At 36.8% G+C, this 13184-nt stretch overlaps 1 protein-coding gene across 1 annotated transcript in view; it reads right to left on the reverse strand.

Annotated features, from left to right (window-relative positions):
* Positions 1-13184, reverse strand: part of BDP1 (B double prime 1, subunit of RNA polymerase III transcription initiation factor IIIB) — a gene marked incomplete at its 5' end in the record, with an annotated part of 87736 nt that overhangs the window by 68111 nt on the left and 6441 nt on the right. The window contains 6 exons of the mRNA XM_006762480.2: positions 1558-1612; positions 4415-4509; positions 6243-6376; positions 9959-10087; positions 11911-11970; positions 13058-13167. Of these exons, the coding sequence (XP_006762543.1) occupies positions 1558-1612; positions 4415-4509; positions 6243-6376; positions 9959-10087; positions 11911-11970; positions 13058-13167 (583 nt within the window). The remainder of the gene's footprint in view (positions 1-1557; positions 1613-4414; positions 4510-6242; positions 6377-9958; positions 10088-11910; positions 11971-13057; positions 13168-13184) is intronic.

Consider the following 13184-nt stretch of genomic DNA (forward strand, 5'->3'; position numbering starts at 1 on the left):
CTGGCTTCTAATTTTTGATTTAGTGTTAAATTGACTCTTTTTCATTTGTCCATAGTTTAAGGTTAGGGTTACAACTACGTGCTTTGCCTCTAGTCACACTAATAAAAGAGAAACATGCAAACTGACTGTCCCTCCACTATGTCCACCAGCCAATCAGAGTGATATGCAAATTAACCCAACAAAGATGGCAGTTAATTTGCATACACAGGCACAGAGTGAAGACTGAAGACAGCTAGAAGGAAGCCAAGCACTGCAGAAGGAAGCAAAGCGGTGGAGAAGGGAATGGAGCCGAGGCAGCGGGCATGGGAGGGAGCAAGGCAGCAGAGAGGGGATGGAGCAAAGCAGTGGAGAAGGGAGGGAGCCAAGGCAGCAGAGACGGGAGGGAGCTGAGGCGGGCTTCGCTCCCTTCTCTACTTCGCTTCAGCCTCAGGGAGCCCTATTCTTGCAGTAATAGGTCCGAGGAAGCCCTATTCTTGCAGGAATAGGAAGCCCTATTCCTGCAACAAGCCTCTAGTCTATTATAATGGTTTGAACAATGGCTCCACATTCCATAAAAGATTTATAGGTTTATAAATTGTTATTATAATACATAAAGCATAATGAAAACATCCTGGATCACTTCCCTAAAACGGAGGGGGTTGAGAACCATAGTATTCCAGGTCTTCCAAAAGCCATTCCTGGAAGTGGTTTCCCTGAGGACCCAATACAATATGGGGTGTGGGTCCACTCATCTACTTTAGTATTTACTCATTAAATAAATATGCATGCTCCAAAATTTAGATCCTCTCTTTAGGTTTTTTTTTAAGATAAGCACTACAATAAACACTAAATACATTTATTCATCATGAAGCATTGGATAATTATCTTCCAAAGAATAGAGGAACTACTTTATATAGTACATTTGTTTTGCTTTACAGATCCTTTGATATCTTTCTCTAGATTTAAAAAGAAAAAAACGTGAACTTTAATGAGGCCATTAGACACTAAAAGGCACACATTATTCCTTCAAATCAGGCATAAATTCAAGTGTCATTTCTTCAGACAGAACTTCCCTGACCACCCAATCTATCTAACTCTCCACCCACCTAGCTTAGAAATTAATCACTATCTAAAATTATCATGCTCACAGACTATATCCCTTCCCCCACCCAATGACACTGAACACTATAAAAGCAGGATTCTCACCTGTTCTGTCACCATTATATACTCCATACCAATATAAGGACAAAACAAATTTAAAACACATTAGAACCTGCCCTGGCCAGTTTGGCTCAGGATAGAGCATAGGCCTGTGGACTGAAGGGTCCCAGGTTCAATTCATGTCAACGGCGCAAGCCCAAATTGTGGGCTCGTTCCCTAGTAGTGGGTGGGCAGGAGGCAGCCGATCATTGATTCTCTCTCATCGATATTTCTTTCTCTCTCTCCCTCTTCCTTCCTCTCTGAAATCAATAAAAATATATTAAGAACCAAAACAAAACACATTAGATCCAAAGATAGAGATTGATCACTTTTTAGGACCTTGATATGAAACCTTATTAAAGAGATCTTAATACTTACGGAATGCTTTGTCTATTCTCCATCCATTTGTTTTCTCTTCACGTTTAAATTTATTCTGTTAACAAAACAAGAAATGCTATAGTAATTTTCTCCTATTAAACAAGTTAGGATTACATTTTAAAAAAATAATCATTAAAATGAAACTTATCGTAACATATAACCCAAATAAATAAAAATGTCTTTCCCAACAGACAAGTTAATAAACCTTTAGCTTTGAAAAAATGGGGATGTAAGATTTATACTGAGCTTCCTGATCTTCCTTATAATCAATAGCATGAATCAGCAATGAAAGTCCACTAGCACAGAAACAGATCAAACCTATAATCAATTAACACGTTGCGTACTGCATAGAAATCTCTATGACATACGCCAGGAACCGCACGTTTTTGGGGAAACTGAACGTTATTTAAATCATCATAATGCACTTTAGGTTTTGTTTTTCAATAATTATAACATTTTTATTTACAAAAACAATTAAAGTTCCTAGTACTTTTTTAACGTATGGTACTGTATAAAACATTTTCCTCTATGAAGAGGGACCAAACAAAATTTACGTAAGTATCTAGATTTGCTCCTTTTTCCATGGGCGTGAAAAACGAGAACACTCATGAGTGGTCCTTAACAGATGGCGCGAAACACGAGAAAACTCCTGAGCAGTACGAAATGTGTTAAGCTAACCAGAACTAACTCTTTAAAAACTAATATATTGCCCAGCTTGCATGGCTCACGGTGGTTGACTGTCAACATATGAACCAGAAAGTCACAATTCGATTCCCTGTCAGGGCACATGCCTGGGTTGCAGGCTCAATCCCCAGTGTGGGCATGCGGGGGGCAGCTGATCAATGATTCTCTCTCACTGATGTTTCTCTCTCTCACTTCCTCTCTGAAATCAATAAAAATATATATAAATTTAAAAACTAATATATTCATATCAAGTTAAACCTATTATATTATTATGCTAATATATTTTTAATGGCATGGAATAGAGATTGTAAAGAAACACCTAAGCAAAATTTTGAAACAGGCCAGGTTTATCTTTCGAACCTTCTTTATATTAAGGCACATTTTCTCATGCCCCAAAGCCAGTTCCACTCCAGATTAAGTCCATTACAATGGAGATAGAAAAGATTTAAGGCTCAATCCATCCTAAGGTAATCAGGATATCTGAGGGCGTAAGTTTGTGTCCCAGGATGTCTAATCATGCATACACATCCCAGTTCTGGGAACAACCTGCTAATTGCTCCCTTCTACAGATCAGTGGTCTAATAATGCTCTTATTAAAAATATAAAAATGAAACTTATTATTGAAAATAAGAGAAAAGCACAGAAAACAAAGGAGCTATTTCATGGCCCCCTTCTTCCCTCCGAAAGAACCCAACCAATAACCTGACTTTTAAAGCAATTACTTTCTTGCATTTTCTTATTGTTTACCATTCAAGAGAACATCGTTAGACTCCAGTTTATCCTTGCCAATTTTTTTTTTAATTATTTTTTTTAAATATATTTTATTGATTTTTTACAGAAAGGAAGGGAGAGGGATAGAAAGTTAGAAACATCGATGAAAGAGAAGCATCAATCAGCTGCCTCCTGCACACCCCCGACTGGGGATGTGCCCGCAACCAAGGTACATGCCCTTGACCGGAATCGAACCTGGGACCCTTCAGTCCGCAGGCTGACGCTCTATCCAGTGAGCCAAACCAGCTAGGGCTATCCTTGCCAATTTTTAAAAAAACTTTTCATGACTTAAACATCTTTAAATCTACAGATTACCCCTCATTTCCATTCTTTACTTTTCTTCATAAACTTTTACTAAATAATATAAAAGTTTTGAGTGATCATCTTTCTCCCTTAAAAGAGCATATTAATCTTTAAACATCTCAAAAGTTAAAAGTTACATTCATAAAAGGTGACTGGCTATAATCACTAAACATCCTGATAAAAATGCCAATAGGCTCTATGCAGTATTGACTTCTAAAATATTGCTACATCTATTTTATCTAATTGATTTAAAATACTATTTAAAAGTTTCTGAAGACTATATTATATTAATCATTTATCCCTGGAATCCAAGGTTGGTTTGACATTCGAAAATCAGTAGTCCACTTTCACTTTTCTACATTTTTCCCAAAGACCTGCTGAAACTACACTATAAGCTTTTAGGGGAATAGTCTAAACAATTTTTGAGAGAAATCATCTAGTGACAAATTTATCATTAATTACTCAGATCAGCTCCTCTAGACAATCAATTTCTAGCCTTCACATAACTTTAATATTTTATCCTCAACATTAAAAAAATATAAAAAATTTATCATCTTTTGTAGAAATACAATGACCATTACACTGTTCAATGTTCCTCACGTGACCAATCCATGCCTAGCCCAAGGAGGGGGGAAAAATCTATCTTTCCAAATGGTCCCTTTAATTAATGAAGTTTAAGCCCACTATTGAAAAAAGATCTCACTATCAATTGGAAATGTATTTCCTCCCTAGGAGATACAGAAATTTATTTTGCAATCAAAAAACTACCCTTAACCCAAATATTCTAGTACATTTATCTTCCCTCTTCATTACATAACTCTTCTTTTATCTTAGTTTCAGTGGCTGTATTGGTATACTCTCAAAGACATTTAGAATTGGACAAGACATAAATAAAAAAAATACAATACTAAAGTTAAGGAAATTATATTCATAACAGAACTCAGAAAAATTACATTACTTTTTGAGCTGTAAAAAGAAACAGGTGTACCAAAAACGTAATAGTGAAAAAGGAGTGAACTGAGATTTAAATCAATGGTTAAAAAAATATTAGTAATTTTTAGTCTCTTTCCAATCAACAAATGTAATGTGTTCACTTTACCTTAATTTCTATCCTTCCTCTGTGAGGAAAAAGTTGTCCAATCATAGAAAAGTCAGTTCCTACCATGCTGATGGCTAAAAAAAACATATCTGTTTCTGTAAAAATAAAAGATTTAGAAAGACCAAAAGTTAACATTCTCAATATTTCAGAGGAAAAAACCTTACTTAAGTATGTACTTTGAGTTAAAATAAATTTGATAGTACTTAGTAGTTTATTATTACAGTCCAGTAAATTCTTCAGTCATAGAAATACATCTACACACAAATTATAAACATATTAAAATTCTGTTGCAAAGAACCTCATGGATCTAAAAACATCTTCTTTAAGCCCTGGCCTGGTAGCTCAGCTGGTCAGAGCAGGGTCCTGATATGCCAAGGTTGTAGGTTCAATCCCTGGTTAGAGCACATACAAGGAGCAACCAATGAATGCATAAATAAATGGAACAATAAATTGATCTCTCTCGCTCTCTCTCTCAAATCAATCAATTAAAAAAAAAATTTAGCTCTGGCCAGTGTGGCTGTTGGTTGGGTTTTGTCCCCTGCATTGCTGGTTTGATTCCTGGTCAGGGCACATACCCAGTTTTCAGGCTTCATCCCCACCCCACTGACCCCGTAGGCGACATGCAGGAGAGGCAGCCGATTGATGTTTCTCTCTCACATCGATGTTTCTCTCTCTCTCTCTTCCCCACCCTTCCTTTTTCTCTAAAAGTCAATTTAAAAATTTTTTTAAATTAAAAACATCTTTACACTTTTATATAGAAACATGGTATAAGAAATTTGCATGGTCATACCAAAGCAGCTAGAATTAAATTAAAAAAAAAGACATTCTGCTCTCCAAATGTCACAGCCAATACAATATTACTAAGATGTGCTTAGTACATGAAAGAAAGTAGCTAGACCCGACCCCTGTGGCTCAGTTGAGCATCCACCTGTGAACCAGGAGGTCACAGTGCAATTCCCAGTCAGGGCACATGCCCGTGTTTCGGGTTCAGTCCCCAATAGGGAGTATGCAGGAGCTAGCTAATTAATGATCCTCTCTCATCATTGATGTTTCTATCTCTCTCCCTCTCCTTTCCTCTCTGAAATCAATAAAAATATTTTTTTAACAAATTTTAAAAAAATAAAATAGCTAGAAAAATAACTGTTGACAAAAGTAACCTCAAATGAATAGGATTGGGGGAAGTCAGAGAAGGAAAGTAGAGAATTTTCTTTTCACTCTATATTATTCTATTGTGTTTGAATTTTTTCCCAAAACAAACTATTATTTATACAATAAAAAGTAAACAATAGGGGATTGGGGGGACGAGAAGAGATAAAATAAAGAACTTATATACTTATAGGCATAGCCCATGGACACAGGCAATAGGTGAAGACCTGGGGTGAGGGGAGGAGCGGGGCAGGGGCTGGGTGGAAGAGGGGAAAGGGGAGGGGGAATGGAAGACATCTGTAATCTATCAACAATAAAAATATTTTTTAATGTAAATAATAAGCAACAGCATGCAATAGATACACTTTTTTTAACAGCATAATTTTTATTTGTAGAAACTTTATTATTCAATATTATCTAAGGTAGAATAGGAATTTGACAGAGAGACATTCTAACCAAAATGACCATAATGTTAATTTCTAAAAATCTTTCTAAGATAAAGTCGGAGTTATAGCTCCATGGGACAGGGATTGGAGGGAATGTCAATAAAATTAGCTAGACAGAAACGGCATGGTAGTTTGCACTTTACTTAGGGAAGACCTGGTGTAATTCAAAAACAGAGAAAATAATTCATTACATTTCAAATAAATGACCTACATAATTTAAAATGAAAATTAGTTACCTTTATTTGACCATGGTTTAGAATAATAGTTTTTCCTAAAGCTGGAATATGTAGTTGTAGAGCCACGCTCAAATATGGGGTCATTTTCCTCAACAACACAGGGGCCTTTGGTCCTTAAAACTTCTACAGTTAAACTGAAAGAAACACATTTTTAGATGGATCCACACTAAAAACAAGAAACACATAACAAATAATATTTGAATAGTGATACCTTTAAATTTAGCATGGCAGAGTCATATCAAAAGTACAAATACATTTAAGGTATGCTTATTTTCTATGAATCGAAGTTTCACTTAAAATATAATTGCCAGGGGTCCTAGCCAGGTAGCTCAGTTGGTTAGAGTAGTGATCGGCAAACTCATTAGTCAACAGAGCCAAATATCAACAGTACAATGATTGAAATTTCTTTTGAGAGCCAAATTTTTTAAACTTAAATTATATAGGTAGGTACATTGTTATTAACTTAATGAGGGTACTCCTAAGCTGGCCTTTGCTAAAAATGTCCTCAATCTGATTGAAGTATGTTCGCTAAGGTCGACCCCTTCCAACTCTCCCATCCACACTCGTCTTATAGCCAGTCTCACTCAACTTGTGCATGAATCGTGCACGCCTCCCCTGCGCTGCGTATCCTGTCGCCCGACTGACCGACACCCCCCCACTTCTTCTAACGCCACTCCTTCAAAATAGACTCACCCAGGCTGAAAACCAACTTCTGTGCATGGGCCACGAAGTTTCAATTGCACTGTATGTTCGCGCCCGCACATGGTATTTTGTGGAAGAGCCACACTCAAGGGGCCAAAGAGCCGCATGTGGCTCGCGAGCTGCGGTTTGCCGACCACTGGGTTAGAGCATCGTCCCAATATGCCAAGGTTGTGTGTTCAAGCCCCAGTCAGAATATATACAAGTATCAACCAATGAATGCATAAATAAGTGAAACAACAAATCAACATTTCTCTCTATCAATGGGTGGGTGGCAGTGTGCCAGGACTGGGGATGAGGACTGGCGAGCGGGCGGAATGGCCGACTGCTTGGTCCCTCCCCTTGGCCCGCAGGCTCTGATCGCAGGACTGCGAGCGGGAAACCACAGGGAACTGGGGTGGGTGGCAGCGGGGTGGGACTGGGGACTGGCGAGCGGGCGGAAGATGGCCCTGATCACAAACTAGGCCTAGGGACCCTACCCACGCACGATTTCGTGCACTGGGCCTCTAGTATTCAATATATATTATCTTATGCTAGACTCAAAAAAGGATATTGAGAAATATAAGCATTTTATATTTGTTTTACATTCCTGCACACAAATCAGTTAAATATGCTTTTAACTATTTATTTAATGACCAGTAAAATTATCATGGTATTTTGTGGAAGAGCCACACTCAAGGGGCCAAAGAGCCGCATGTGGCTCGCGAGCTGCGGTTTGCCGACCACTGGGTTAGAGCATCGTCCCAATATGCCAAGGTTGTGTGTTCAAGCCCCAGTCAGAATATATACAAGTATCAACCAATGAATGCATAAATAAGTGAAACAACAAATCAACATTTCTCTCTATCAATATAGTAAAAAATAAAATAAAATAAAATGTGATTGTCAGGGAGTAAAAATAAATGTCAACTTCTTTTTTTAATCCTAAAAGCAATATAAAACTCAGAAAATATCTTTGGGCTACTTAAAAAAATTATGTGTTTTAATGACTTCTGCCTGTCTCCTATTCTACATAATAAAAGCCCAGCAACCGTAACAGCTTAATGACCAGAACGACTGCTTGACCAGTTGCCATGATGCGCACTGACCACCGGGGGGCAGACTCAATATATATTATCTTATGCTAGACTCAAAAAAGGATATTGAGAAATATAAGCATTTTATATTTGTTTTACATTCCTGCACACAAATCAGTTAAATATGCTTTTAACTATTTATTTAATGACCAGTAAAATTATCATCACAAAATAATGGAAAACAACATGCAAAAATAATTATCATTAACAGTATCACATTTATGTTTAATTATGATAGAATCTATATGCTATAAAATTATTTCTTACTGCCCTAGCCGGTTTGGCTCAGTGGATAGAGTCGGCCTGTGGACTGAGGGGTCCCAGGTTCTATTCTGGTCGTCATGTGCCTCGGTTGCGGGCACATCCCCAGTGGAGGGTGTGCAGGAGGCAGCTGATCGATGTTTCTAACTCTCTATCCCTCTCCCTTCCTCTCTGTAAAAAATCAATAAAATATAAAATAAAGTAATACACTGAAAAAAATAAAAATAAAATAACATACTTTGGAAAGACAACTAAATTCCACAATGCAAAATATGAGAAATTTAATATCATAACTGAGAAATTAAACCAGAAGTGGCCGAAGCCGGTTTGGCTCGGTGGATAGAGCGTCGGCCTGCAAACTAAAAGGTCCCGGGTTCGATTCCGGTCAAGGGCATGTACCTGGGTTGCGGGCACTTCCCCAGTGGGGGATGTGCAGGAGGCAGCTGATCGGTGTTTCTCTCTCATCGATGTTTCTAACTCTCTATCTCTCTCCCTTCCTCTCTGTAAAAAAATCAATAAAATATATTTAAAAAAAAACAACAAAAAAAAAAAAACCAGAAGTGAATTAAACCTCACCATAACAAAAATCAGAAAACATGTTAACCTACATTTCATTGCATTTTCATTAGTTACCACCATCCAACAGAATATGGTATTAGTTAATAGTATGAAAACTTGAATATTGACTTCAAGACTGAGTCAATCTTTGAAACCTATCCTCAGAAGAAGAAAGCATATGATTAGCTCAATAGCTCATCCCAATTACCAGTAAAGTTGGTAAAACAACAATGGTAGGTTAATGGTCAGAAGTACTATCTTCTCATACAGAATACAAAGTTATAAAAAATTGCTAAAAAAAATATAGGTCTGGCCGGTTAGCTTAGAGCATCATCCTGATACGCCAAGGTTGCAGACTTGATTCCTAGTCAGGGCACATACAAGAATCACTCAATGAATGAATGAATGAATAAGTGAAAGAACAAATAGATGCCTGTCTGTCTCTGTCTATCTGTCTCTCTCTCTAAAAGCAATTTTAAAATGTCTTTTTTGTTTTGTTTTTTATTGATTTCAGAGAGGAAGTGAGAGGGAGGGAGAGACAGAAACTTCAATGATGAGAGAGAATCCTTGATCAGCTGCCTCCTGTACAACCCACACTGGGGATCAAGCCTACAACCCAGGCATGTGCCCTGACCAAGAACTGAATTGTGATCTCCTGGTTCATAGGTAGATACTCAATCACTGAGCCACACTGGCATGGCTAAAAGATATTTTAAAAATAAAAACTGCTGCCCTAGCTGGTTTGGCTCAGTGGATAGAGCGTCGGCCTGCGAATTGAAAGGTCCCTGGTTCAATCCCAGTCAAGGGCACATGCCCAGGTTGTGGGCTTGATCCCAGTGAGGGACTTGCAGGAGGCAGCCGATCCATGATTCTCTCTCATCATGGATGTTTCTATCTCTCTTCCCTCTTCCTTCCTCTCTGAAATCAATAAAAATATATTTTAAAAAATAAAAACTGCTAAAAATTATAAATGAATCTAACACACCCTTCTATGTACAACATCCATTATGCTAATACAAACATCAGAGTCAAAATGACAAAGACAGAGAAACCCAATCTTTTTCATTAAACAAAGCACTTTTGTTCTCATGAAACCACAATCTCTCACTCTCTTTAACTTACCTTTCTTCATCCAAAATTATAGAACCATCTTCTGCCACTTTTACTCGGGGAACCAGCAATGGGCCATCATCCATCTCTTCTTCCAGTTCTTCATTATCTTCAACATCAGGTGTACTCTTATCTTCTTGCCTATCAAAGGTAAACACAAGTTGATTCATATATCCATGAGAAGTGTTTCTGACTACTACGGACTTCTAAAATAAATTATTGCAAATTCAACCTTCTACAATTTCCAACTTCCCCTATAACCTAAAATACTATGTGTTGCCCTACCCGGTAGCTCAGTTGGTTAGAGAGTTGTCCTGATATGCCAAATATATAGGTTCAATCTCCAGTCAGGACACATACAAGAATCAACCAATAAATGCATAAAAAGTGGAACAAATCCATGTCTCTTTTCTCTCCTCTCTCTCTCTCTCTCTCTCTCTCTCTCTCTAATCAACCAATCAATAAATAAAAGAAAATACTATATTTTGTTAATGACATGGTCATAAGATTTTCTCAAATTTCATCTGGTAGCATTTAATAAGAACCCTTACTCTCTTTGAAAATAAAGAGCCCTAGCTGGTTTGGCTCAATGAATAGAGGGTCGGCCTGTGGACTCAAGGGTCCCAGGTTCGATTCTGGCCAAGGGCATGTACCTTGGTTGCAGGCACATCCCCAGTAGGGGGCGTGCAGGAGGCAGTTGATTGATGTTTCTCTCTCATCGATGTTTCTAACTCTCTATCCCTCTCCTTTCCTTTCTGTAAAAATCAATAAAATATATTTAAAAAAAAATAAAAAATAAAGAGAAATAAATGCTCCTCTTCTCTATCTCAAAAGAATATCAGAGTAAACCTTCTACACATTTTAGAAGTAACTAAAATAACCCTTACAGTTATGTAGCATTAGTTCCCAAATCATTTTAATAACTCTCAGAAAAACATTTATGGGTACTTTCATACTCATTTGAAGCTTGGAGAAGACAAGTAACTTTTCCTCTAGATTACAGAAACATTACTATTTGTGTAGGCTTCACTAAGAAGCCAAACACAATTTTCTGAATATGACTCCAAATCCATTATACCTTCCATTTAATTACATTGTCTCCTTAAGGTATTACTAATACAAACATACCTATAAATCTATAAAAACATAATGCATTTGTAAAGCTTGCGAGTTCTGCTTTAAGATAATGTGGATTCTAAACAAAACAGTAATCATTACTTAATAAGCTTTGAAGTACCAACCAGAAAACCCCAATGTTTGTGCCAATTTTCCACGATCCCCCACCATGAATTACAAGGCTACAATAACTTCCTAAGGGGTCTCTTAGAGGGCTTTCTTTTTGGTAAACTAAAATGACAGTGCAATGTGGAAGGCAACAGGCAGCTTATACAAAAAAAGACTCGCTAGTGACATCAAAACTACATCCATTGCAGGATGGCATACACAGAATGCTAAAAAAAGGGGGGGAGAGGGCGGGGGAAAAGGAAGAGGGAAGAAAAAAAAGGAAAAAAAGGGGGAAAGGAAAGGAAAAAGAAAAATACTATATACATGTTTGCTTGAATAAACATAGACTAGAATTAGAACAATACATTAAAAATGGTAACATGCTGCCCCTGGGGAAACTAAATGGCCAAAAAACAGAAATGGAGATTTTTCTCAGTATTATCTTCGTTCCTTTTGAATTGTGTAGCATGTGAATATATTATTATTTTAAAGCAAAACAAAACCCCTTTTAATTCTAAAAGCTTTAATGTAAAATCATAACACTGGCCATATATATGTAATACATAAGTAGTCTGGGGTTTTCCTACTGACTAAAATCAAACTAAGTTTATTCTTATCAACAATTCTACTTAAAAATTGCTATCACATGTAATCTGACTATAAAAAGTATCATTTGATTTCTTTTTTTTTAATGTATCCATACCAGAATATATTTAAAAAGAATAAGATGAGACGCTTACTCTCTTGTCTGAACTGGTGTCAATGACTTTTCAGTTTTCTTTTCTTGCTCCAGTGAGGAACTATTAAACAAAAATAACAGAATACTTCTTAATAAATAATTAATTTACATCTTGTCAATTCTATCTGTAGGCAAGAATTATTTTAACTTGCATTTTTTCAATAATATACCATAATACTACTATTAATGATGGCGTGTCCCAACAGTCAATTCTTTAGTCAAAAACCGAGTATAAATAATTTATTAGGCCCTAAGTAGGAAACTCTCTTACCCTCTAATTCCTCAGTGAAGACAGGCTCCCAGTCCAAAGGCATGAAGCCACCTAGTGGCCTTATCAAACCATTCAAAACCTAGGTTTCTGGACTTACCTTCAACTAGGCCAGTGATTTTCAACCTTTGTCATCTCATGGCACACATAAATTAATTACTAAAATTCTGCGGCACATCAAAAAATGTATTTTTTGCTGAACTGACATAAAAAAAATAGGTATCATTTTGAATCATTCACGCCAGACAGCTATTATTGTGTTGGCTGTTGTCATTTTTTTTTTATTTAATAATCTCAGGGAAGAGAGGTCAGTGCCCCTGAGTAAATAGTCAGGTATTGCATGTTTTAAGAATTCTTGCAGCGCATCAGTTGAAAATAGCTGAACTAGGCCAAAGACCTAGTGAATATGAAAAAGGCTATACTAAAAATATGCCACTACTCTTACATCCACCGGCTAAACCATGAAACGAACAAAAATGAGGAGATTTGTCATAATCTGGCCTCCCCAGACTAACTGATTAAAGAAGCTTTGTTCTTGGAGAATTTCTTAATCAAATGCTACTTCATTTAATAAATAGATCACCCCTTTAGATCAGGTTATAGTGTACAAGAAACAGAAATTGCAATCATGATTACAGAAAAGCTGTTTAGTTTTACTACATCTTAATAATGTAACAAAGGAAACTTACTTTTAAGCTCAGAGGTAAAGGGATCATTTACCACCAAGAAAGCAGTTACTTGAAATACCACTAATTTTTGTTGCAAAATTCTATTTAAAAGGACATCAGATTTGCTATAAATTTTGTCAACGTGCTTTTGGAAAACATGAAACTACTCTATAGATGATACTCAAAGAAAGTAAGACAAAAAGTTTACTCACGTCATTGGATTGCTATCTGGCAAGTAATATATGAAGTCTCTCATAGTCATTTTTGAACGATCTGGTGGTCTCTGACTTTCATTTATGGCATATTTGTTTTTCCATTGTTTCTAGATACAGAGAGAGA

The sequence above is a fragment of the Myotis davidii genome, unplaced genomic scaffold, assembly GCF_000327345.1.
Source record: "Myotis davidii unplaced genomic scaffold, ASM32734v1 scaffold135, whole genome shotgun sequence".
Classification (NCBI taxonomy): Eukaryota; Metazoa; Chordata; class Mammalia; order Chiroptera; family Vespertilionidae; genus Myotis; species Myotis davidii.